At 41.8% G+C, this 22,938-nt stretch overlaps 1 protein-coding gene across 6 annotated transcripts in view; it reads right to left on the bottom strand.

The window, feature by feature from the left end:
- LOC119737766 (mucin-3A-like) overlaps positions 1-22,938 on the bottom strand; it is a 60,791-nt gene that overhangs the window by 33,215 nt on the left and 4,638 nt on the right. For 2 of the 6 annotated variants that reach the window (XM_038212351.1, XM_038212352.1), the window contains exons 2-25: positions 22,621-22,755; positions 21,867-22,244; positions 20,989-21,231; positions 19,587-19,841; positions 18,029-18,280; positions 17,125-17,376; positions 16,310-16,561; positions 14,924-15,175; positions 14,530-14,781; positions 14,142-14,393; positions 13,345-13,596; positions 12,674-12,925; positions 11,474-11,725; positions 10,384-10,635; positions 9,468-9,719; positions 8,467-8,718; positions 7,558-7,809; positions 5,738-5,989; positions 4,668-4,922; positions 3,746-3,997; positions 3,249-3,500; positions 2,306-2,557; positions 1,739-1,990; positions 656-907 (exon numbers count right to left, since the gene is read on the bottom strand). In XM_038212351.1, the coding sequence (XP_038068279.1) occupies positions 656-907; positions 1,739-1,990; positions 2,306-2,557; positions 3,249-3,500; positions 3,746-3,997; positions 4,668-4,922; positions 5,738-5,989; positions 7,558-7,809; positions 8,467-8,718; positions 9,468-9,719; positions 10,384-10,635; positions 11,474-11,725; positions 12,674-12,925; positions 13,345-13,596; positions 14,142-14,393; positions 14,530-14,781; positions 14,924-15,175; positions 16,310-16,561; positions 17,125-17,376; positions 18,029-18,280; positions 19,587-19,841; positions 20,989-21,231; positions 21,867-22,244; positions 22,621-22,755 (6,054 nt within the window). The remainder of the gene's footprint in view (positions 1-655; positions 908-1,738; positions 1,991-2,305; positions 2,558-3,248; positions 3,501-3,745; positions 3,998-4,667; positions 4,923-5,737; positions 5,990-7,557; positions 7,810-8,466; positions 8,719-9,467; positions 9,720-10,383; positions 10,636-11,473; positions 11,726-12,673; positions 12,926-13,344; positions 13,597-14,141; positions 14,394-14,529; positions 14,782-14,923; positions 15,176-16,309; positions 16,562-17,124; positions 17,377-18,028; positions 18,281-19,586; positions 19,842-20,988; positions 21,232-21,866; positions 22,245-22,620; positions 22,756-22,938) is intronic. The other 4 variants (XM_038212353.1, XM_038212354.1, XM_038212355.1 and 1 more) reach the window with 4 other exon arrangements.

Genomic DNA, 22,938 nt, shown 5'->3' with positions numbered 1-22,938 from the left:
AATTGATTAACCTAAAGGGTTCTTGAAACAACTTTCTCTTAGGAACACATTTTGAGCAACTTTCTACTCTTAACTATTTGACATTCCTTTTTAGTTTATTTTTATGGAAAAGTGCAGTTCTTTAACTTTTTTCTAAAAATGTCCATGTTTTTCAAGACAACTGAGGGTGCTGTTGCTGTGACGTCATTGCAGGAAGGCACTGTTTAGTGCTTTCTGTCCAAATGGTGAACCCAAACATTTGCTCATTAAAAACACTTGTGAGAAATGTTTACTCATTGGCTTACTGCCTTGTAGTAATGACAGAACGAATCACTACAGTAAAGAAATATTACGCCAGTAAAGAAAATCCAAACTTCTGGCAACGTTTGGTGATGAAATAGCTGAAAACATAATTTGTACCAAAATAAATATTATCCAATTTAAGAAATCAAACTCAATCTGCATTTTCTGATCAAGAAAAGAAGTAACATGTAGTCGGACAGAAAAAACTGACACAGCACATTTCGATTAATAACATATTTGCAAAAAAAAAATGCATCCTCAGTTAGTGAAGAAATTAGCAAATATTTTCATGAAAGCCGATTATTTTTTTCTTCTGAGTTTCCTTTTGTGATTAGTTTCATTGCTAAAACATTAAGAAGCATGTTACACTTACGCAGAACCACCACGATGACGTTGAAGGATCGCATAATGTTGTTGCCGGCCGGGTCGGTGAAGGTGTAAGTGACCGGGGTTGTCCCAGGCGGGAACGAGGTTCCAGATGTGATATCCGAGGTGGCGACGGCAGAGCCAGCGTTGTCGATGTACGTGGGTTCCTGCCATGTCACCGGGATGCTGGCCGTTCCAAACGGCACTGTCCTGGTGATGTCGTTGGGGAAGGAGGTGATGATCGGAACTGAGGTATCCGCTGAAGGTTGACAAAAACAAAGGGCAATGTAATCTTGGCCATTTCTACTACATGGGGTGCTGTGGTCCAAAGGTTACAGTGTTCAAATCGTGTGCCGTGGTACGTGGGTTCAAATCCTGATACAGAACATGGTGCTTGTGCTCTTGAGCAAGGCACTTTACCATTTTTGTTTTGTCCTTCGGATGGGACGTAAAGCCGTAGATCCCATGTGTTGTGTAATGCACGTTAAAGAACCTAGTAACACTTATCACTAAGACCTGTCTTTAATAATAGACATAATTTCCAGCACCTTCAGTACCTCATTGTTCGTAGATATGTGTGCTATATAAGACTACGGGATAGCTCCACCCAAAATAGTTGTCATTGGAAAGCAACTCCGCCTCTGGAGCAAGTGTAACCTAAACGACACTCTTGGGGAACGCGCACTAGTACAACAGTAGGGCATTTGGTTTACTTCAATGTGGATTTTTCCCTCCTTTTTGTGAATTTCTAAAAGTTTTTAGCCATTAGTTTAAAATGCATATTTTATGGATTGAGATTGTCAACATCATGTGGAATTAATTTTATCAATATTTTTAACCATTGTAAGAAGCCTCTTGAGCATGGTGCTACATAATCTTTTATAATTATAACAACAGTTAAAGTAAACTTGGGAAAAAAAGTTGAGATTCTATCATTGCATATATTAGGAAACGTTTTCTCTGACGGGATAAACTTTCTAGACCAATCATTCGATACAAGTGCAGTTGGCAATTTCTGTTTTGATTTGACGATTTAATTTAATGGCAACAGGCTGCGACAAATATGAAGAACATATTGCTTCACACTTACGCAGCTCAATAACGGTGACAGTGAACTCCATCTCAACTCCGTTTCCGGTGGGATCCATGAATGTGTAGGTGACCGGCGTGGTTCCGACCAGGAAGGTGCTTCCGGAAGTTTTGCTGGGATTCTGGAAGGAGAAGCCAGAGTTGTCCGTGGACGTGGGCTCGTTCCAGGTGACGGTGGTTCCCGAGGTTCCGAAAGGCACCGTGACGGTGATGTCGGCTGGGAAACTGGTGATCACTGGCGGGACGCCGTCAGCTGTAGAACAGAATCAAGGTGTTAAGTTGCCATACACATTTAGCTTTTCTTCAAAACTTTAAAAGCATTGTATACCTAAAAACTGTTCGAGAGCCTCCAGGCAAGTCACTGAGCTTGCGCCGATGGGAGTTAAGCCCGCAACTTTTAGAAAACAATGCTGACCAGAACAGTACAAGGGTTACTGGAAACTGCTTGGCTTCGCTCTAAACTGCTTGGCTACGAGGCCCCTGGCAATTATGGTGGATGCATCTAACACACCAGGGCGAATTGTTTGCCGATGGAAAATGCCGTGTTGTTACTGACTGTAATACTTACGCATCACCACAACGTTGACGTTAAATGAGCGCTGGACGATATTCCCAGCCGGATCGGTGAAGGTGTAGATGACACCGGTGGAGCCCGGGATGAAGGAGCTTCCTGGGTTGATGTTGGAGTTGACGCTGACCGTGCCCGAGTTGTCGGTGGTTGTCGGCTCGGGCCAGTTGACCGGAGTGCTGGTTGTCCCAAAAGGAACCGTCACAGTGATGTCTTCGGGGAAGGTCTCGATCATTGGTGGTTCTTCGTCAGCTGTGGACAGAATTGAGTTTAAAATTGGTTCAGAATATAAGGCGCACTTAATTCGTGCGACTTCAGATATAACTTTCACTAATAGAAACGTCACCTTTGCACGGCGTGCTATGAGAGCAAGCAGGGTTTTGTTCCCGTGTGATACCTTTGATTAGGTACTCTGTGCTTTCATTGCAACTGAATTTAAGTAACAAAACTTGCCCACTGTCATGGCGCACCATGCAAAAAGTCTATTGCTTAACCCATTACCAGCAGTAGTGCACTACATTGGCGTATTCCCTGATGAGTTCCTTAAACTGCACAGTACAAGGGATGTTTGGAGATGTTTCTGGGGCTAATGGCTACATTTAAAAGCTCAAAGATCAAATTGTGCTAAATGATTACCGTTACCCAACAGGACTATAAAACACGCCTTATACTAAGCAACGTGGGGAGTAAACAGCTTGATGCTGCTTCCTAACAATCCCACTCTCTGTCCAAAACAATTTCTTTTTAGCTTCTCGATGGCGAGAAGCAACTTGTGATAAACTATCTTGCCAAGGGACACAAGCACTACTGGACAGGAATAATTATCAACAAAGTTTCCACAAAATCTTGATTACAATGACACTACAATACATTCAACATTTCTTTGTCAGAATTACTGTTTTGTTTTAAGCAAATATTTGTTAGTCACTGGTGAGATACTCACACTGCATAATGACATTGACGGTGAATGTCTGGGTGTAAGTGTTTCCCGACGGATCCGTGAAGGTGTAGGTGACCGGGGTGATTCCGAGCGGGAAGGTGCTTCCGGATGGCAAGGAGGCACTCTGAGTGGAAGTACCGGAATTATCCGTGGATGTCGGCTCGTCCCAAGTGGCCATGGCACTTGTGGTCCCAAAAGGAACCGTGATGGTTATGTCTGGCGGGAAACTGGTGACGACTGGACGGATATCATCACCTGAAAACATAAACCCAATATACCATAAGTCCAAAATTCTTTTGTCTGTTAACCAAATAAGAAATGACCCTTTATTCTAACTGGAGGTTTTCTCGATTAAGAACTGTACACGATCTTTGCCATCATAACGCTTCCATACTGCAATTTTTTCTCGGCGTTGAAGTCAACTAAAATTCTCAATTGGGCGCACTTCGTAAATTGGGTATGCTATTAACAATACAGAACTATGGGGATTTAATACTTACGCAGCTCAATAACTCGAACGTCAAATGACCGCATGACTGAGTTCCCATTTGGGTCGGTGAAGGTGTAGGTAACCGGCGTGGTGCCAACCGGGAAGCTGCTTCCGGACGGGAAGTTGGATGTCTGGGAAGAAGTTCCGGAGTCGTCTGTGGACGTGGGCTCTGGCCATGTGACTGGGGTGCTTTGCGTTCCGAACGGAACCGTGACGGTGACGTCGCCTGGGAACGTAGTTATCACTGGCGGCAAGCTGTCCGCTGTGACAAAATGCGAGTCAGACGACAAATTAAAAATGAATGCGGTGAACATTAAGTTGCCGTTAGTCACGGTCCGTTTTAGGATTTTTGGGCAATGTGATGTTGGATCTGTTCATGCACTTTTGACCTCTTGGCTTTTCTTACTTTGTTGGGGGTTTTTGCTGGTCACAAAGGGCCAGACTAGTGTCCTCTTTGTACTGACCGACTGTCACTAGTGACAGACTGGCCCCAGCTCTACTACAGGGCGAATAAAAAAAAGGAACCCTTTTAATTTTACTAAGAATGTAATTTGCTCTCTCCCCCCCCCCCCGTCTTATTTTTGAGTTTCACCAGTAGGAATAGGTTTTGTAATTGCAATTTTTCTAACAATTGTCATTCACATTGAAATAAAACACCCCCCCCCAAAATTAAAACATTCACCCAAATTTAGTGCAGGCATATAACTGGGAAGTCACAAATATAGAGGAAATTCAAAGCTTCAAAAGACTTAATAGACTTATTTTATAAATTCATAATGACATAAATGTGTAGCAGGGAAGGTAATCGGCCTATCCAAGTTGCATGCTTTTTAGTAATGAAATAATTCCTTTACAATTTTTTCAACTACTTGCAGCCCGACAAAATGAAGTTTTTTTTGTCAAGCAATTGCACTCTTTATTGCGATACTTACGCAGAACCACGACATTGACATCAAACGAGCGCATGACCGAGTTGCCATTGGGATCGGAGAAGGTGTAGGTGACCTCGGTGGTTTGGCCGGCTGGGAAGGAACTGCCAGGCTCCTTGTTGGTGTTGACGTTGACGGTGCCCGAGTTGTCCGTGGAGATCGGCGGGGACCAGTTGACCGGGGTGCTGCTGACTCCAAACGGGACTGTCACCGTGATGTCGCTTGGGAAACTGATGATAGATGGTTGCTCATTGTCCGCTGAGGAATTGTAACAAAAATCCATTCCACTTTTAAAACCGCAAGTAAAAATTTCAAGTGTTAGATTTTAACCCTCCTAGTCTTCTGCACTTCACAATTCTTCAGTTTTTTTTTTTTTTTATCAAAACCCCTTTTGCCTACAGAGTTAGCATCCACACTTCAAATTCCTTTGAAGTAATCTTCTGTTTAGTCCCAGCACAATTCGTTTGTCAAGCAGGCAGCTTCGGTTACGTTCATTGCTCTCCACAGTGCTTGTTTTATCTTGTGCAGTGACTCTCTGTGTGACACAGTTACTTTATTATCTTATATCCCTACACCCTAAATTGACCTGCAGGGTTTTCAACGGCCTCACACATTGCTCTGAATATTGACGTCTGCTTTAATAATTAAACTTATAAATAAAATAATGTTTTTGGTTATAAACTGAAGAATATTGTTTCTACCTATCTCCCATCGATAAATGGCCAATTGTGAAAAATTTATTTTAACAAACAAGTCAATCGTCCATTTTAAACACTAAAAAGAAAATCAGTCCAAATGCATTTAATGTTCCCTTTTTAATAATAAAATAAGTCCTTGTTTTTATTACTTGTGATTTGTTTAAAAGTAACGTTCATCAGAAGTACACACAACTAGTTATTGTAAAGTACATCACGGCTCAAATTTTACATAAAAATCCACAAGACAGTATACTAGTAGCTACAAAAATTCACACTCGAAGTTAAAAAATTCAGCGAAACAAAACACATCTAATTGCTTCTATATTTACTTTGACAGTTAAATATTGGCTATTGACAGAACAATTGTGAACTTACGTAGCTGGATGACGTTCACATCAAAACTCTGCATGACCACGTTTCCGAAGGGGTCAGTGAAAGTGTAGGTGACCGGAGTGGTTCCGATGGGAAAGACGCTTCCGGACGGACGGGTGGGATTCTGGGAGCTCGTTCCGGAGTTATCGGTGGAAGTCGGCTCGTCCCAGGTCACAACAGTTTGCATCGTTCCAAAGGGGACAGTGACCGTGACGTCCGACGGGAAACTGGTAACCACAGGTGGTTGTTCGTCATCTATTAAAAAAAAGATTATAAAATTAATTAATAAATTTAGAATATCGCATCAATTTCTCATCAATTTTGCCACGGTTTTCAAAGGTTTCAAAATCGGATCGTGCCATTTTTTCCCCAAGAGAACTGGTACCAAGTTTATGGAGCTGTCAAGCAAGAAATAGTGCTAAGTGAATTTAAATGTTAAGCAAAAATCAGCCGGGAACCAGTCACATGCAATGTACACAGCGTGACATTTTGGTTGGTGAACATATTCTGCTAAGCAATTATTTTCAATGCTTAACAAGTTTCTGCACTGGTCAACTCCATGAAAATGTCACGAGCAATTAGACAATTTTCTTTTAAAGTCATTACTTTTGGGGTTTTTTAAAGGGAATATACATCATTTGCTTTTGCTGTAATTTTCAGAGATGGATGGAATTGGGGGGTTGGAAATATAAAGCAAATATAGTTACACTGACTTTTTGGAGGTTTTGGGTTCGAAAATGCTATAAAAACCAAGAAAAACGATCATTTTCCTGTAGTCTGGTTCCCTGACTCCATATAAGAAGAAACAGAGCAGTTTACATACATTGGGGAATTGTAAGGTCAGGGAACCAGTCTAGCTGGCTCGTACCCGTTCATAGGTTTGTAATCGATTGCAAACAAGTACAATGGTCAATTGGGGCCAGTATTTGAAAAAAAGCCAGTTGTTTCCAACGCTGATCGGCCGATCAGCGTTGGAAATTTATACAAAAATACCACTTTTCTTGAAAATGACAGTATACCAGGTGCCATAATTTTACAGGATGCTTTAGACTGTCATTTACCAACATCCTATTAAGGTATTTCGCAAAAACTTGGTAGTTTTATTTTTCGATGTTTGCAAATGTTGTATATTCCCTTTAATCAAAATGAATTTATGCAATTTTTATTTGACAATATTGGTAGTAAAGTCCATCCATGGGAGAAGATCTGGCCATTGCCACATGACATAAATAAAAAATTATTGTAAAAATTATTGTTTTGTATGAAAATTCCCTAAAACTGTGACCGCATCATCGCACGAAATGAGAACCATGGGCAATTTTTCACTTTTAACAAACGGAACAGAACTGCAAATGTATCTGCTGGGTTTCACATTTCTGGCATGATTTTAAAACTTATCTACTGATTGAAAGATATGAGTTTTTGCATTCTACACGTACGTCTTTATGCTCTAAAATTAGTAGTGTTTTATATTGTGTGCAATTGTAACGTTGTGATGTAATGGCTGTATTTTTTTCTGTGTATTGTCGTGTATTTTTAATATTTTATATTTTTAGAGACGACAACTTGTAATTTCCAGTTTGCGATTTTAATAAAGTTTTTATCTATCTATCTAATTTGCTTTGTCACTTTTTTTTATATCGCTCAGTTTTAACATCTAAACATGTCCAGATTATCGCAAGGAAACAGTTGAATATTCCCATTCATTTCCATTGTGTAAGCTCAGTTAAAAAAATATTACTCAGATAAGCTTTGGCGACTTGTGATTGCTTTGTTAGGTTGGGTTACGATTGGTTTCGTTCCCGATGCCATTCAATACCTACCAGCAACCATAACGTTGACATTGAAAGTCTGCGTGACGATGTTCCCAGACGGATCGGTGAACGTGTAAGTCACGGCCGTTGTGCCCGGCTGGAAAGTGCTCCCCGGTTCCCTGTTGGTGGTGACGCTGACCGTGCCCGAGTTATCGGTAGCCGTGGGCACCGGCCAATTGACGACGGAGCCGGTGCTTCCGAAGGGAATGGTGACGCTGATGTCGTTGGGGAAGGTTTGGATAACTGGGCGCTCGTCGTCAGCTACGGGTAGAAGAGAACCCAGGAATTGAGAAATTACAAAAAAAAATCTTTTTTCAAAAGTCTGGAAATAAATTAGGGAATTATTATAATATAACATTTAATAAACAAATTCCTTTTTTGGTGAGAATAAACATTCAGTAAACACCCATTCGCTCTTTTCACACTCCGCCATTGGGCATGCAGAGCCTCGATCTGGGAACTTTACACAACAAAAAAAGCCGGTTCAGTGATCTGAACCCCCGACACGGGAATCACTGAACCGGCTATATTTATTGTGTAAAGTTGCCAGATCGACGCTCTGCATGCCCATGGTGGAAGTGTGAAAAGAGCGAATTTCAGGCTTCACTTCTAGTGTTGTTCCAAACAAAAATAACAATAGACCGGTGAATTTTTGGACCGGTGAATTATCCGTTGACTAGACTCTGGCATTAGTCTCTATGACTGAACTATTCTATTGATAGTCACTTCTGTTTGAAAACTTTACAGGTACTTAAACAAATCTTTCCCGCAATGAAGTTATCAGTAAAGGCGAGCCAAGCAGCTGACAATGAAAATTTCCCAAGAACATGCTCGCGACACATGCAGAGCTTTTTTAGGGGAGAACGTGAATTATTCTACCCGGAACTTGTCCTGGGTACCAATTGAGATGGGTCTTACCCAGCTGGATGACGTTCACGTTCAGAGTCCTGGTGACGAAGTTTCCAGACGGGTCGGTGAAGGTGTAAGTAACCGGCGTGTTGCCCAACGGGAATGAGCTTCCTGATGGGATGGGGGTCGTCTGGCTCGAGGTACCGGAATTATCCGTGGATGTTGGCTGGTCCCAGGTGACGACTGACTCTGTAGTTCCGAACGGAACGGTGAGAGTGATGTCGGAGGGGAAACTGGTGATCGCTGGTGGAGTGCGGTCAGCTGTTGAAGATATAAATCACAAGTATTTACCGTTAAAATCATGAAAATAGCTTTATTTGGGGGCGGAAATCAGTGGCTCGTGAAATTCTGTTAACCCATTTCCTTCTAGAGCAATGACGGTAGTAGCCTGCTGATATGCAATTTGAACTGAAGCCTCCAATAAAATAACTACTAGTAGGTCGGGAAGTTCTGACATGACAACTGCAAGACTTGGCAGAGATTTGGATTGATTTGGACTAATGGAAGAAACTGACATGTTTTTGACGGCTTACAAAGAAATGTGGCAAATCTGAGATTTTGTTTCTCCTTGAAGTCCAAGATTAGCTAAGAAACCAGGTGCGGATCCGGGGGTGGGTTACAAGTCAACCCAAAAAAAACGCTCTGCTCTGACACCCCCCCCCCCCCAAAAAATATAACAATTATAGTAATAATAAAAAAAGATGACAATCAATATTAGGTTTTGCCCTTCACTGATGAATAAATACTGTCTACTCGGTGTGTTATCTCCCGAGTGTCAGTTAGAAATAATCGCTCGGGTGGGACTCAAACCCACGACCTCTCGCTTTCTAGTGCAGACATCTTACCACTCGACAACCGAGCTTGCAAAATTGGACATTCTGCCTGTTCTCAACAATCGGACATAAAAGCAACTGATGGGGCCGAAAACCCCCCTTGCAAAAATTCCTGGATCCACCCCAGGAAAGGTCTAGTTTTAAAGATGTTGCTGTCGGCAGCTATCTAATACTTACGCAGAGCAACAACAGTGACGTCAAACGACCGTATCACCGAGTTTCCGTTGGGGTCGGAAAATGTGTAAGCCACCGGAGTTGTGCCGATTGGGAAGGAACTTCCGGGTTCCCTGTTGGAAACCACGCTGACTGTGCCCGAGTTATCGCTGGATGTCGGCACGGGCCAGTTGACAGGAGTGTTTTCGGTTCCGAAAGGAACGGTCACCGTGACGTCGTTGGGGAAAGTCAGGACAGTTGGCTGCTCGTTGTCAGCTGTGGAATGGATAAAGAAAAAATAAACAAGGTCTCAGTCTCGCTTGGCAAATTCAGAAAAATATATCAACAATCCTGAAATACTTTGATGCTGTAAATATTCAAAACTTTTCAACAAGTACTTTTTAGTTTTTCTTACATTCAGAGAATATACATAAGATGGAATTTTGCGTCAGGGTGACTGTAAATCAAATTAGGTTTTGCCCTTCAACGACGTATAAAAACTGTATACTCGGTGCGTTACCTCCCGAGTGAAAGTAGGAAAAAAAAAATCTTATTAATAGTTAATGCAGTTCCCGCTGCTATGTACATCAGATTCAAACCGGCCAGCTGATCCCGTTAGTTCAGTGGTGGAGTGATAAGACATCTGCACTAGAAAGCAGGAGGTCGTGGGTTCGAGTCCCACCCAAGTGATTTTGTTCCAACTTTCACTCGGGAGGTAACACACCGAGTATACAGCGTTTATACATCGGTGACGAGCAAAACCTAATTTGATTTCACAGAGTATAGTTTTGTTAAAAATTGCCAAAATTAAAGCCTCCTTGAAAAGCACTTGATCACAATATTTACGCTTGCAACTGCAAGTCCATTTTCTTTTTTCCTTTTTTAGCAATTGAAATCAAGAGAAAAATTTATTGCATTTAAAAAATGATTTATCACTTACCCAGCTCAATAACGTTGACATTGAAGGTCTGTTCAACGGAGTTTCCGGATGAATCGGTGAAGGTGTAAGTAACCGGGGTGTTTCCGATCGGGAAAGAGCTCCCAGAAGGCCTGGAAGGATTCTGGAAGGAACTTCCTGAGTTATCTGTAGACGTGGGCTCGTCCCAGGTCACAACGGTGTCGGTCGTTCCAAAGGGCACAGTGACGGTGACGTCCGATGGGAAACTGGTGATATCTGGGGGCTGCTCATCGGCTGTGGAACAAACAAAATCAGAATGTCGGACATATTACAAATCAATTACATTTTTTGGATATCAATAAGACTAACAAAAGAATTTTAGTTCTTCCCGTGTTCGAGTTAGCGGCAAATTGCACTAGATATTTTGAATGCATGCAAAATTACACCACTTTCGTATCTAAAATTTAACAAACTAAATGTCTGATATTTTTATTGAATAGAAATGTTTTGCCACAAGGTGGGGGAAAAATTACATTTTTTTTTTACTTTTTGATATGGAACTGAAATTTGAAGGCCTTAAAGTATGCCATCATCGACGTTTTTATTTTAAATTGATTGTGTTTAGTGGTGTCGCTAATTTTCTTTGTTTTCAGAGATTCTATATTGTAAAATTTACCTTAAATGTTGATGTTAAATTCTGTTGATTACTTATACACCATTTTTTCTGATTTTTTCCTATTTTCTTTCTGTTCATATTTAAAAAACATAATTGTGTATAATTCAAGTAATTAATTTATTATTTTTAAGTGTATTTTGAAAGAATGTTAACATGAACATATTTTATGATGGAATTGGCATTATACAAATGAATAAATTATCATCATTGCATTAAAACTCAATGAAAATGTAAATCATGCCATATTCGTTTACACAACTGGTTTGCCAATTTTTGGCCAATTTATGATCCACTAAGCACTGCTCCTATATCACCTGGATAATTTGCGGTATTAAAATAGTTATGGTTACTATTCCAAAAATTGGAGAATTGGCATGAAAAACCTGCTAGAGTGGTCATTTTGCTTGTCAACAAGCCACAGGCATGAGAAAGGTGAAAAGTCTATTTTTCACTTACCCAAAGGCACGACATTGACATTGAAGGAACGAATGACCAAATTTCCGGAGGGATCGGTGAACGTGTAAGTCACGGTAGTCGTGCCTGCCTGAAAAGAGCTTCCGGGCTCCCTGTTGGAGATGACATTCACGGTGCCCGAGTTGTCGGTTGCTGTGGGCACGGGCCAGTTGACGATGGAGCTATCGGTGCCAAAGGGAACAGTCACGGTTATGTCGTTGGGGAAGGTCTGGATTTCGGGTATCTGGTCGTCAGCTATAAGATAAAATTTAAGAAACGGACTTTGATTTTATGCTTCTTAACAACTTAAGACAAGATAAAAAAAAAATAACCTAAGAAAGAGTAGATCCTTTGACAAACCTCAAGTTTTCTATTTTTATTTAACAGTTGAGGAAAAAATAGGTTAACCCATGCATGATCCATATTTTTTATAAGATGGATTTTTCATCAAGGAGATGTACATTATACAGGGCGAGTAAAAAACATGAAACCCAAATGTCGGGACCATTGTTTTAGTGAAGTTCTGCATGTAGCACTTTCAAATTCAAGGATATAAAAGCCCAATTCATAAGCTTTTTTTTTAGTACAAGAATCATTCAGATCACTTATGTACTTTTCAAGTTAAAGAATTTTAAACACAACCACCGTTTTAAGGTTCTGTCCACGGATCACAAACAATTTCAGTGTTCTTTCAGCAAAACGAAAACAAATCACATAGGGATGTGTGCGAATTGTTTTTGTTTTGCTGAAAGAATGCACACCTTTTTCTTGTGATCCGTGAACAGAACTTTAAAACGGTGGTTGTGTTTAAAACTTGGTAACTTGAAAAGTACATGAGTGATTTTGAATGATTCTTATACTAAAAGAAAGCTTATAAATTGGGCTTTCATATCCTAGAATTTGAAAGTGCTACATGCAGAGCTTCACTAAAACAATAGTCCCGACATTTTGGTTTTTTTACTCACCCTGTATAATGGGCTCATTAAAAAATATGTGAACGAAGGGCAAAACATAATATAAAAATATTTCAGGTGTAAAATGTGGACGTGTTTTAAAACATATGGATGTGACATGTGCACGCGTTTAAATCCAACATTAACCTTGCATTATCTTTTTCTTCAAACTAATAGGAAAACAAAAATTGGCTTTCTACAAGCCCGTACCCAATACTCCTTCTGCAAGGGAACACTAAGTTACACATACCCAGTTCAATCACGTTCACGTTGAAGGATCGCCTGATCAGGTTCCCAGTTGGGTCAGTGAAGGTGTAGACGACTGCCGTGTTCCCAATTGGGAATGTGCTCCCAGACGGGGTGTTAGTCGTCTGGCTAGAGGTACCAGAATTATCTGTGGACGTCGGCTCGTTCCAAGTGACGACGGTCCCCGAAGTTCCGAAGGGAACAGTAACAGTGATGTCTGACGGGAAACTGGTAACCGATGGTGGTACCCCGTCGGCTGTTGAAAGGAAAAAAAATATGAGAATTTAATTTAATCTTTTGAGTCAAACAAATATGATTTCAAGCTTTGACCAGCAGCATCGTTTAATTTTGGTCTAAATCCAAATTGAAATAGTCGGGCAGATTGGTGCACAATATGATGGAATTGTTCATTTGCTGATAAAAGCATGAAATTTGGCGCACAGTCAGAGTATGTCATGGGAACGATATTTGGCTTTGGAGCCAACGCAGATTTGTCCTTGACAGATTAGGTTTGAACATTCTCTTTTGGATTTTGCGTGGCGGTGTTATTGGAAACGAACAAACTGCATGAAAAGCAAATAATCCTATATGCCTTTAAGCACTACATGTATGATTTTAACAATGCTGCAAACGTTCCAAAGGTTAGCGCTTTGTAGAAGGCGAAACTTCACTTACCCAGAACCACGACGTTCACGTTGAATGTACGCATCACAGAATTTCCAGTAGGGTCAGTGAACGTGTAAGTGACGGGAGTTGAGCCTGCTGGGAAATCGCTTCCCGGCTCCCTGTTGGAAGTGACGCTGACTGTGCCCGAATTGTCGGTTGAGGTCGGCACGGGCCAATTGACCGAAGTGCTGTCGGTTCCAAAGGGAACGGTGACCGTAATGTCGTTGGGGAAGGTTTGAATGGTGGGTTGCTGGTCGTCGGCTGTAAGATGGAAAGTAACAAACTTGGTGTTACCTCAGGTTACCTCAACAAATTCAGACAAAGTAAATCCTTCAGAAGGCAACAATCCTAGAGCCATTACACATTTTGTGTCATCGGCTGTAAGATGGAAAGTAACGAACTTGGTGTTACCTCAGGTTACCTCAACTGTAGGTTACCTCAGGTTACCTCAACTGTAGGTTACCTCAACAAATTCAGACAAGTAAAACCTTCAGAAGGCAACAATCCTTGAGCCATTACACATTTTCTTGCTCTATTTTTTTTTACAACTGAAGCAAAACGTGACCATAATCTTCAATTCGCATGTTTTCTTCATTGTGTCCAAACCATCTGCAAATTTTGTCATATTTCTTTTTTGGTAATCACTTAACATCAATGAGACAAGTGTCAACCTTAGCACATAAACTGTATGTACGTGAAAGTGCCAACTACCTTTTGGTAAAAAAAAAAAAAATATACAATTATCCTTTTTTTTCACATCATTTTTTAACGTTCAGTTCTTTAACTCTACACAAATTTATACTTACGTAGCTCAATCACGTTGACATTGAAACTGCGAATGACGAAGTTTCCAGTTGGGTCAGTGAAGGTGTAGGTAACAGGCATGCTTCCGACAGGGAAGGTGCTTCCCGAGGGTCGAGAGGGATTCTGGAAGGAACTTCCGGAGTTATCCGTGGAAGTGGGCTCGTTCCAGTTGACGACCGCATTGGTCGTTCCAAAGGGAACAGTGACGGTGACATCCGATGGGAAACTGGTGACCATTGGTGGTTCGTCGTCAGCTGATCAAAGTAAAAGAAGCGTTTTTGCTATTATGATCATTCCTTTCAATCTTTGAAAATAAAATTTTGCTGTGTTCAAATTTTTCATAAATTTGAACACAGGTGTACTTTGTCCACAATAATTCTCGGTACTTACGCAGGGTAACAACGTTGACTGTGAATGTACGCATCACAGAATTGCCAGCAGGGTCAGTAAAGGTGTAAGTCACCGGGGATGAGCCTGCTGGGAAAGTGCTTCCCGGTTCCCTGTTGGAAGTGATGCTCACGGTGCCCGAGTTGTCTGTTCCCGTGGGCACGGGCCAGTTGACAGTGGAGCTATCGGTGCCAAAGGGAACAGTCACGGTGATGTCGCTGGGGAAGGTCTGGATCTCAGGTGGCTCCTCATCAGCTGCGAGTTCAAAATAAAAGGAAGTTTACAAGAACAGTTGCGACAAAGCAATGAAGTGAAGGAATAATGATCATTCCTTAAAATCTTTGAAATGAAATTTTACTGTAGAGGTACTTTGTCCACAATAATTCTCGGTACTTACCCAGGGCAACAACGTTGACTGTGAATGTACGCATCACAGAATTTCCAGCAGGGTCGGTAAAAGTGTAAGTCACTGGGGTTGAGCCTGCTGGGAAATTGCTTCCCGGTGCCCTGTTGGAAGTGACACTGACTGTGCCAGAGTTGTCTGTTCCCGTGGGCACAGGCCAGTTGACGGTGGAGCTATCGGTGCCAAAGGGAACCGTCACGGTGATGTCGTTGGGGAAGGTCTGGATCTCGGGTGGCTCCTCATCAGCTGCAAGTTAAAAAATGAAAGAAAGTTTACCAGAACTGTTACAACAAAGCATTACGAAAAAAGGAAACTGACCTTGTTTAACTGCAAATTGATTAAATCAAACAAAGAAAATAAATGAAGCCAATTTGAATGAGGCATTCAGCAGTGTAGAAGCAGTCTATTGTCAGCCCATCACAAGCTATCTGCTCCTTTTGTGACTGGACTTACGATAACTTAGGACTGGACTTTGCGATTACCTGCGACTGGACTTGCGATTACCTGCGACTGGGCATGCGATTACCTGCGACTGGGCATGCGATTACCTGCGACTGGGCATGCGATTACCTGCGATTGGACCTGCGACTGGACCTGCAATTACTTGCGACTGGACCTGCAATTACTTGCGACTGGACCTGCAATTACTTGCGACTGGACCTGCAATTACTTGCGACTGGACCTGCAATTACTTGCGACTGGACCTGCAATTACTTGCGACTGGACCTGCAATTACTTGCGACTGGACTTGCAATTACTTGCGACTGGACTTGCAATTACTTGCGACTGGACTTGCAATTACTTGCGACTGGACTTGCAATTACTTGCGACTGGACTTGCAATTACTTGCGACTGGACTTGCAATTACTTGCGACTGGACTTGCAATTACTTGCGACTGGACTTGCAATTACTTGCGACTGGACTTGCAATTACTTGCGACTGGACTTGCAATTACTTGCGACTGGACTTGGATTACTTGCGACTGGACTTGGATTACTTGCGACTGGACTTGGATTACTTGCGACTGGACTTGGATTACTTGCGACTGGACTTGGATTACTTGCGACTGGACTTGGATTACTTGCGACTGGACTTGGATTACTTGCGACTGGACTTGGATTACTTGTGATTGGACTTGCGACTGGACTTGCGACTGGACTTGCGACTTGACTTGCGACTTGACTTGCGACTTGACTTGCGATTACTTGCGATTACTTGCAACTGGACTTGCAATTGGACTCGCAATAACTTGCAGCTGGACTTGCGATTACTTGGTACTGGACTTACGTACTTATGATTCATTACAAGTATTTTAAACTTGCATTTGGGGGTCATGTCAAAACAAATTTTACAAATCTCTTATGGATGTTCATACTCACGCGACATAATCACAGTAACGTCAAATGAACGCATCACTGAATTTCCAGCCTGGTCAACAAACGTGTACGTCACGGGCGTTGTCCCAACTGGGAATGTGCTCCCAGATGGGAGGTTGGAATTTTGGGAGGAGGTACCACTGTTATCCGTTGATGTCGGCTCGTTCCAGGTGACTGTGGCGCTCGGGGTACCGAAGGGCACCGTGATGGTCACGGGCGATGGAAAACTGGTCACCGTTGGTGGTATGTCATCCTCTGCAGATGACACAAAATATTGCCCATTCAAGCTTGATATGAGGGTATCAGTTTACAGGCATATAGGATCACTTGCTGTGCATGTATTTTGATTTTGTCCAATAATAACGCACTCAAAATCCAAGGAAGATTTGTTCAAAACCCAACCTGTTGAAGCTTCAGCTCAGTAGACATTACAATTCTGGAGAAAACAGTGAAAAATCATGCACAAGCTTTTGATCACGAAACATGATGTTTGTCCGTAGCACTCTATTTCCAAAAATCAGGTAATTGACTGATCGCCGGAAATGACCTACATTTGTTGATTTCTTCTAAATGACAGCAAGTCAGACAGAACAATTTCACGAGGTTATTAGAACTAGTTATGATCTGTAATCCAATAATTCAGTTTGTTACTTTTGGGATAAATACGAATTATATTTTGTGCTGTTTAAGGCATTTATTTTAAGTGACTTATTAAGTCCAGTAAAAACATTGTGATTTTTTAGCACATTCTGCTACGAAAGTTAAAAAGGATTCTAGATTCACCAACACTGAAGTACAGGAGATATCTGGATACTCACGAGCAACAATGACATTGACAGTTAAAGTCCGCATGACCAAATTTCCAGTAGGGTCGGTGAATGTGTAGGTCACTTCGGTTTCGCCGGGGGGGAATGAGCTTCCCGGCTGCCTGGTGCTGACAGTGTTGACTGTTCCGGAGTTATCGGTGGACGTTGGAGCATTCCAGTTCACGGCCGTGCTGGTCGTTCCAAAGGGGACAGTCACTGTGATGTCACCGGGGAAGGTTTGGATCACGGGCGGTTCGTTGTCAGCTGTGGGACGACAAAGAAACTGGTCACAATTTGTCATCGTTAACACGATGTGTCACAAACTGACACTCAGTTGTGCTGAGTGTTCTGTAAAATGCGCGCACTGCACGTGCGCGCATTTTACAGAAGCAAGATATTTTGGGTTTCACTAACTGACATCCTCCACAGTGCGGCATTTTTAGAGAGCACCCGTACATTTTCGGTTTCACGAACTGACACTGACCTTAATTTCACCAATTTAATGGTTTTTAATTAAATTTTCGTGTAAGCACACAAGTATTACGGATGGATTATATTCATGTAAAACCTTTCAAACCGTTTTTCTCCGTTCTGTATTGCTGCATCATGCTTGGGTGTCAGTTCGTGAAAACGAAAATCCTCCCATTTTGTATCAGTGTCTGAGGTGCGCTTGCACTAAAAGGTCTCCGTTCATGAAACTGAAATTCTTGAATACGTGGTTTTTACGAGCCGACACCCACTTGAACGGAGTGTCCGTTCGTGGTGCCGGTGACGAATTACGAATACGACACTGAATATTGAACACTACAACGAACACAACGTTTGAAACCAATTGCATTTGCTACAGTGAAAAAAGTACAGGATTGTGAATTACAACAATGAAAAAGATTTGCGTGTTTTAAAAATCAACACTTACGCAACATAATGACAGTCACGGTGAACATCGAGTTGACCGAGTTCCCGTTTGGATCCGAGAAGGTGTAAGTGACTGGCGTGGCTCCGACGGCAAAGGTGCTTCCGGATGGGATGTTTGCAGTCTGGCTGGAGGTACCGGAATTATCCGTAGATGTCGGCTCATTCCAAGTGACGACTGCGCTTGTGGTTCCAAAGGGAACGGTGATTGTCACATCTGATGGGAAACTGGTGATCACTGGAGGCACTTCGTCAGCTTTTGAAAGAGACAAAAAAAGAGACAAATTTGTTTTAGATTGATATTATCAGCCTGAAACAATACAGTTGACTCTCGTTAATACAAACACTGTCAATACAAATTCTGGCTATAGCAAACATAAAGCCTTGGTCCCGACTGTGCATTTATGTGCACAATGACTGGGACTGACGCTCCTGTTTAAATTCTGATATAACAATTATTTTGGCTAGGGCCGGCTGAGTTTGTATTAACCAGAGTGGACTGTATTTATCAGTTTCAAATCGTGTTCTGTAATGTACAAATTGATACCAGACTACATAAATCAAATTCATACTAATCAAATTCATACCAATCAAATTCATAAAAATTAAAATTGTAAGATAACAATTTTCAGGGATTTGAAACAAGCACTTAGCAAGTGTAGAATCAGTGCATAACAGCCTACTATTTAGAATTTTGATTTACTTGGATAACTTGACATTTATTTTGGAAATTTTAATTTTGGGGGGAAAAAAATTATTTGGCAGAGAATGTGAGGACAATGTCACAAACAATTCAAGCTTTTGAACCTGAAAATTTCGAACAGCCACCAATATCAGAGTCTAAGGATATTCTTTTTGCCGACCAGTAACTTTTGCTCAACATTGAGGACAAGCTTATTGTTCTCTAACTAACCAATTCACTGATGTTTTGGACTTTCAATGCTGACTGGACTTGGCAAGTTAAGTTTGTCTGTTTGTTTTTAAGCTCTGGCAGGAGCTTCTATACGTCACTTGGTGGTCGGTCTGTCTGTCCCCGGAAAAGTGACCAAAATATGCCCCCGAACTTTCCCATAAAAAGATAACTACCAAATTTTAATATAAAAAAAAAAGCAAACCAAATAAATTTAATACTTAACAAAAATAGTTTGTAACAATTTGGACAGATGTTATGAAAAGTTTGTAAATGGATGCAAAATATGTGTAGAAATGTTATTGTCGCATGGTATTTAACACAACATCCTATGGTGTCCCATATGTGCCATTGGCATCACATTTTTGGGCGTCCCATTAATCAGGGGTGTGAGTGACCACTGATAAAAATAGCTGAAAAAAAGGTGTTAAAAAGCTGAACCTTGGAAATCTCCTACAATTTTGTGCACAGCAATTGAGGAGAAAAAAATGCTGAAATCCAAAATAAAAAAAGCTGAAATCAGCCAAGATTTCACTCCCCCGCCATATGTAAGCTCTGGCAGGGATCATCTTGATATATTTCATGCAAGACTTTCGTGCAGGATGGCCAGAGCATATTGTGCACCCGCACTTATTTCATCGTCTTCACTTACATTCTTCAACAATGGTGACTGTGAACGTTGTCCTGGCTGTGTTGCCGTTGGCATCAGCGAAGGAGTAGGTGATATCCGTCACGGTACCCGTAGCAAAGAAGCTTCCAGGATCTCTAGTTCTGCTGGTAAACACCGTGCCTAGATTGTCTGTTGCAGTGGGCTCAGTCCAGGTGACAGTGGTTCCAGCTGAGCCGAAGGGTACCGTCACGACGATGTTTTCAGATGTCGTCTGGATCACTGGCGGCTCCATGTCAACTATGAGAATACCAAAAAAAGAGTTTAAAAAAAAAAGATACCATTCAGATCTTCGTAGCAATGGGGGCGGGGCTATTTTATGTAAATAAGACTGTATCAATTGGAACAAACTGTTTAGCTCCATGCTTGGATGATCACCGCACATATAGCACGTATGTATTCAACTGTGAGCCATGAACCTTTCTCAACTGCTGATTGGTTCCTAGGAAAGCGCTGATGTTTGTTCACGTACCGCGTGGCGCGTATGTTTGCAACCGTTGAGCGAGCCATTGAAGCTTTTCTCAATCACTGATTGGTTCTGTATGAAAGAGCGCTGATGCTTGTTCACATACCGCATGCTCGACGCGCATGTTTCCACAATTTTTTGCAATGCGAGTCTTGTTATTACATGGGTCAATATTGGTCAAGACCCCCATTGATTTGTTCAGAGTATGCCAGGAGGTGAGGAAGAAAATTTTGACCATCTGTGACCTCATAAATAGCAGGAGGGATAATAATTTCAATGTGTGATGAATGTTATTTCATCGCCATGGTGATCAGTAAATTATCAGAATTTTCAAAAAGGATACGATTGGTAGAGATAAGAACAAGGTGGCAATTCTTGATAGTCTTGTCCGAGCCCAGGTGTCTTGCCAATGGTATTGACTTGATTCAGAATAACCAAAATTGATTCACAAGATCGAATTGAGGCAGTGTCCAAGGGCAAGCTTCATGGCAGAAAAGTCCTGGGCCCAATTTCTTGGCTCTGCTAACCACAAAATTCCGCACTTACGACCACATATTTAGTGCTAACTGCGCTAGCAGAAACATTCTGTGCTAACCCGTCGGTGCGGAATCCTTAGTTACTGGATATATGCACACAGAAGCAAAATTTCCTTGCTAACGGCTAACGCATGAAATACGTTTACCGTAAGCGCAGAATTTTTTGCCATAGTAAGCAGGGATTTTTTGGTAACAGTCAGAGCCAAGAAATTGGGCCCAGCTAACTCCTCCAAGTTAGAAGCGTGCCTATTGCTTTGCTTACAGTCTCCATCAAATAGACAACACCTCCATTAGCAAAAACTGTGCGCTTGAAATCAAGCAACTGAGTCCAGTGACATGAATCAGGAAATCTGCGACATTCTGTACTTTTACGATTCCAACTTACCCAAAGTGACCGTGATCGTGAAGGTACACGTGTTCTCATTTCCAAACCGATCCACGTAGAGGTAGGACACCTGGGTGGAGCCCTGGGGGAACAGATCTCCCGGCTCGTGGGACGCTGTGGTGGTGAATGTGCTGGCATCTGTGACCGTCGGCAATGTCCAAACGGCCTGGATGCCTTCGGGAACAGTCGTCGTAAGGTCCATGTTTGGCGGACAGTTGCTGACCTCAGGCGGCACATTATCCACTATTTAAAACAAAAAATCTTGTTTAACATTTAAGAAAAGAGCCATCCAATACTCCAATTCTCTTGCAGTTGATTTTGAAATGATATTTGCCTTCAATTGTTTAACTTATATTCTAGGTTTTAACAACAAAAACCTTAAAAGAAAAAAACATACAGAAGTCTAAGAGTATGGAAGGTTAATAATAAATAACAGGTTCTTATAGCGCTTTTAACCAAGATCAAAGCGCTTAACATTATTATTACCCCTGATCATTGGGCCAATGAAACATCCCAAATACCATCTCAGCTCCCTGTTGATTATATAGGCCTACAGCTCGATGCAGCCCGTTAGGCGCAAGGAAGCTAATTCAATCACAGTAACCATCTCTGCCCTCACAGGTGCCCATTTACTCCTGGGTGTAGAGAAGCAATGAGTGACAAAGTGCCTTGCCTAAGGGCACATGCACCATGACCCCGGGCTGGACTCGAACCCACAACCTGCAGCTTTACCCACTGACCACGAATCCAGTGCCCTTAACCACGAGGCCACAGCACTCCACGTGATCTATCAAAAAGGGCCTCCACTACACCACCAAATTGCAAGCATTTGAGTTTAGAAACTAGATGTAAAAGACGATCTGACGCCCTGGACTTACCCATTAAGAAGTTCACAGAGAACCCTTCAAAATTCAGATTTTTGTCGGTGATGAAATACAGGAAGGCGACGTCAGTGTTCGGTATGATCGTTTCGGCAGGCAGTTGGGTGCCGTCAAAGAATGCCACATCGGGTCCCACCGTATCGCTGCCGAGGAGTAGGGCAAAGTCGACGGTCAGACCCTTGCCAATGTACAACTCATCCTTGTCCGATTCGATGCTGAACGGGGCGTTGAAGGTGAATTTGATGCCGTTGGCGCCCGGTATGTACAACAGATAGAGGGCGCGGTACCGGTTCGGGTAGACGTTGGGCCACTCTTTGCTGGTGAACGTACCGCTCTGGCAACTACTACCAAAGCAGGTGTACACCTCCTGATTGTCTGAAACACGGGGAAAAAAACAAACAAACAAAATCATCAGTTTTGAAAAAAAATTAAAATAGCCTGTCGCAAGTCAATCACAATATTTTTAAACATGGAACAGATCAAGAACAGTTATTATAAAGGAATATGTCTTTGTCATAATAATTTAGCTTGGGACTTTACTTTTTTTAAACCACATAATGGTCAGTTTTTATTTGCATAATTTTTTTTGGGGGGTAGGGGTTGAGAAAGGTCCTTATGCCCTTTAGACATGCCACTGACTAAATGAACTCGACCTTGCAAGTTGCACAATTACAAGGTCATACGGTCAAAATCTGCAAGGCTTGTTCTAGCTCAAAATCCAATTTAATTCCCCCCAACAAGTTTTTCCTACCAGGTCCAATAGCGCAGTTGTAACTGTCTCGGAATGGAAGGTTGCATTCACAGATATAGCCATCAGGACTGGTTGCGTCGACTGGTCTGTTGTAGCAATTCTCCCCGTTGAGGCACTGATTCGTAGCACACATTTCTGCACAGAAAATGAGGGAAAATGAAACTTTTAGGCCCACAATGAAAAAAAAAACACACTTTAAATTGGTTGTAACAAATTCACTTATTTAGCTGTTTTTTGATTCATTAATAGAGGGTAAGCACAACATTATCCCGGAGTAAAATTATATGCGAGTTTTGACCTCAGTACAGTGAGGTCAAG

Source organism: Patiria miniata, unplaced genomic scaffold (genome assembly GCF_015706575.1).
Source record: "Patiria miniata isolate m_02_andy unplaced genomic scaffold, ASM1570657v1 HiC_scaffold_3, whole genome shotgun sequence".
Taxonomy (NCBI): Eukaryota; Metazoa; Echinodermata; class Asteroidea; order Valvatida; family Asterinidae; genus Patiria; species Patiria miniata.
Note: the sequence above shows the minus strand (reverse complement) of the source record. Positions and strands in the feature narration are given on the sequence as shown.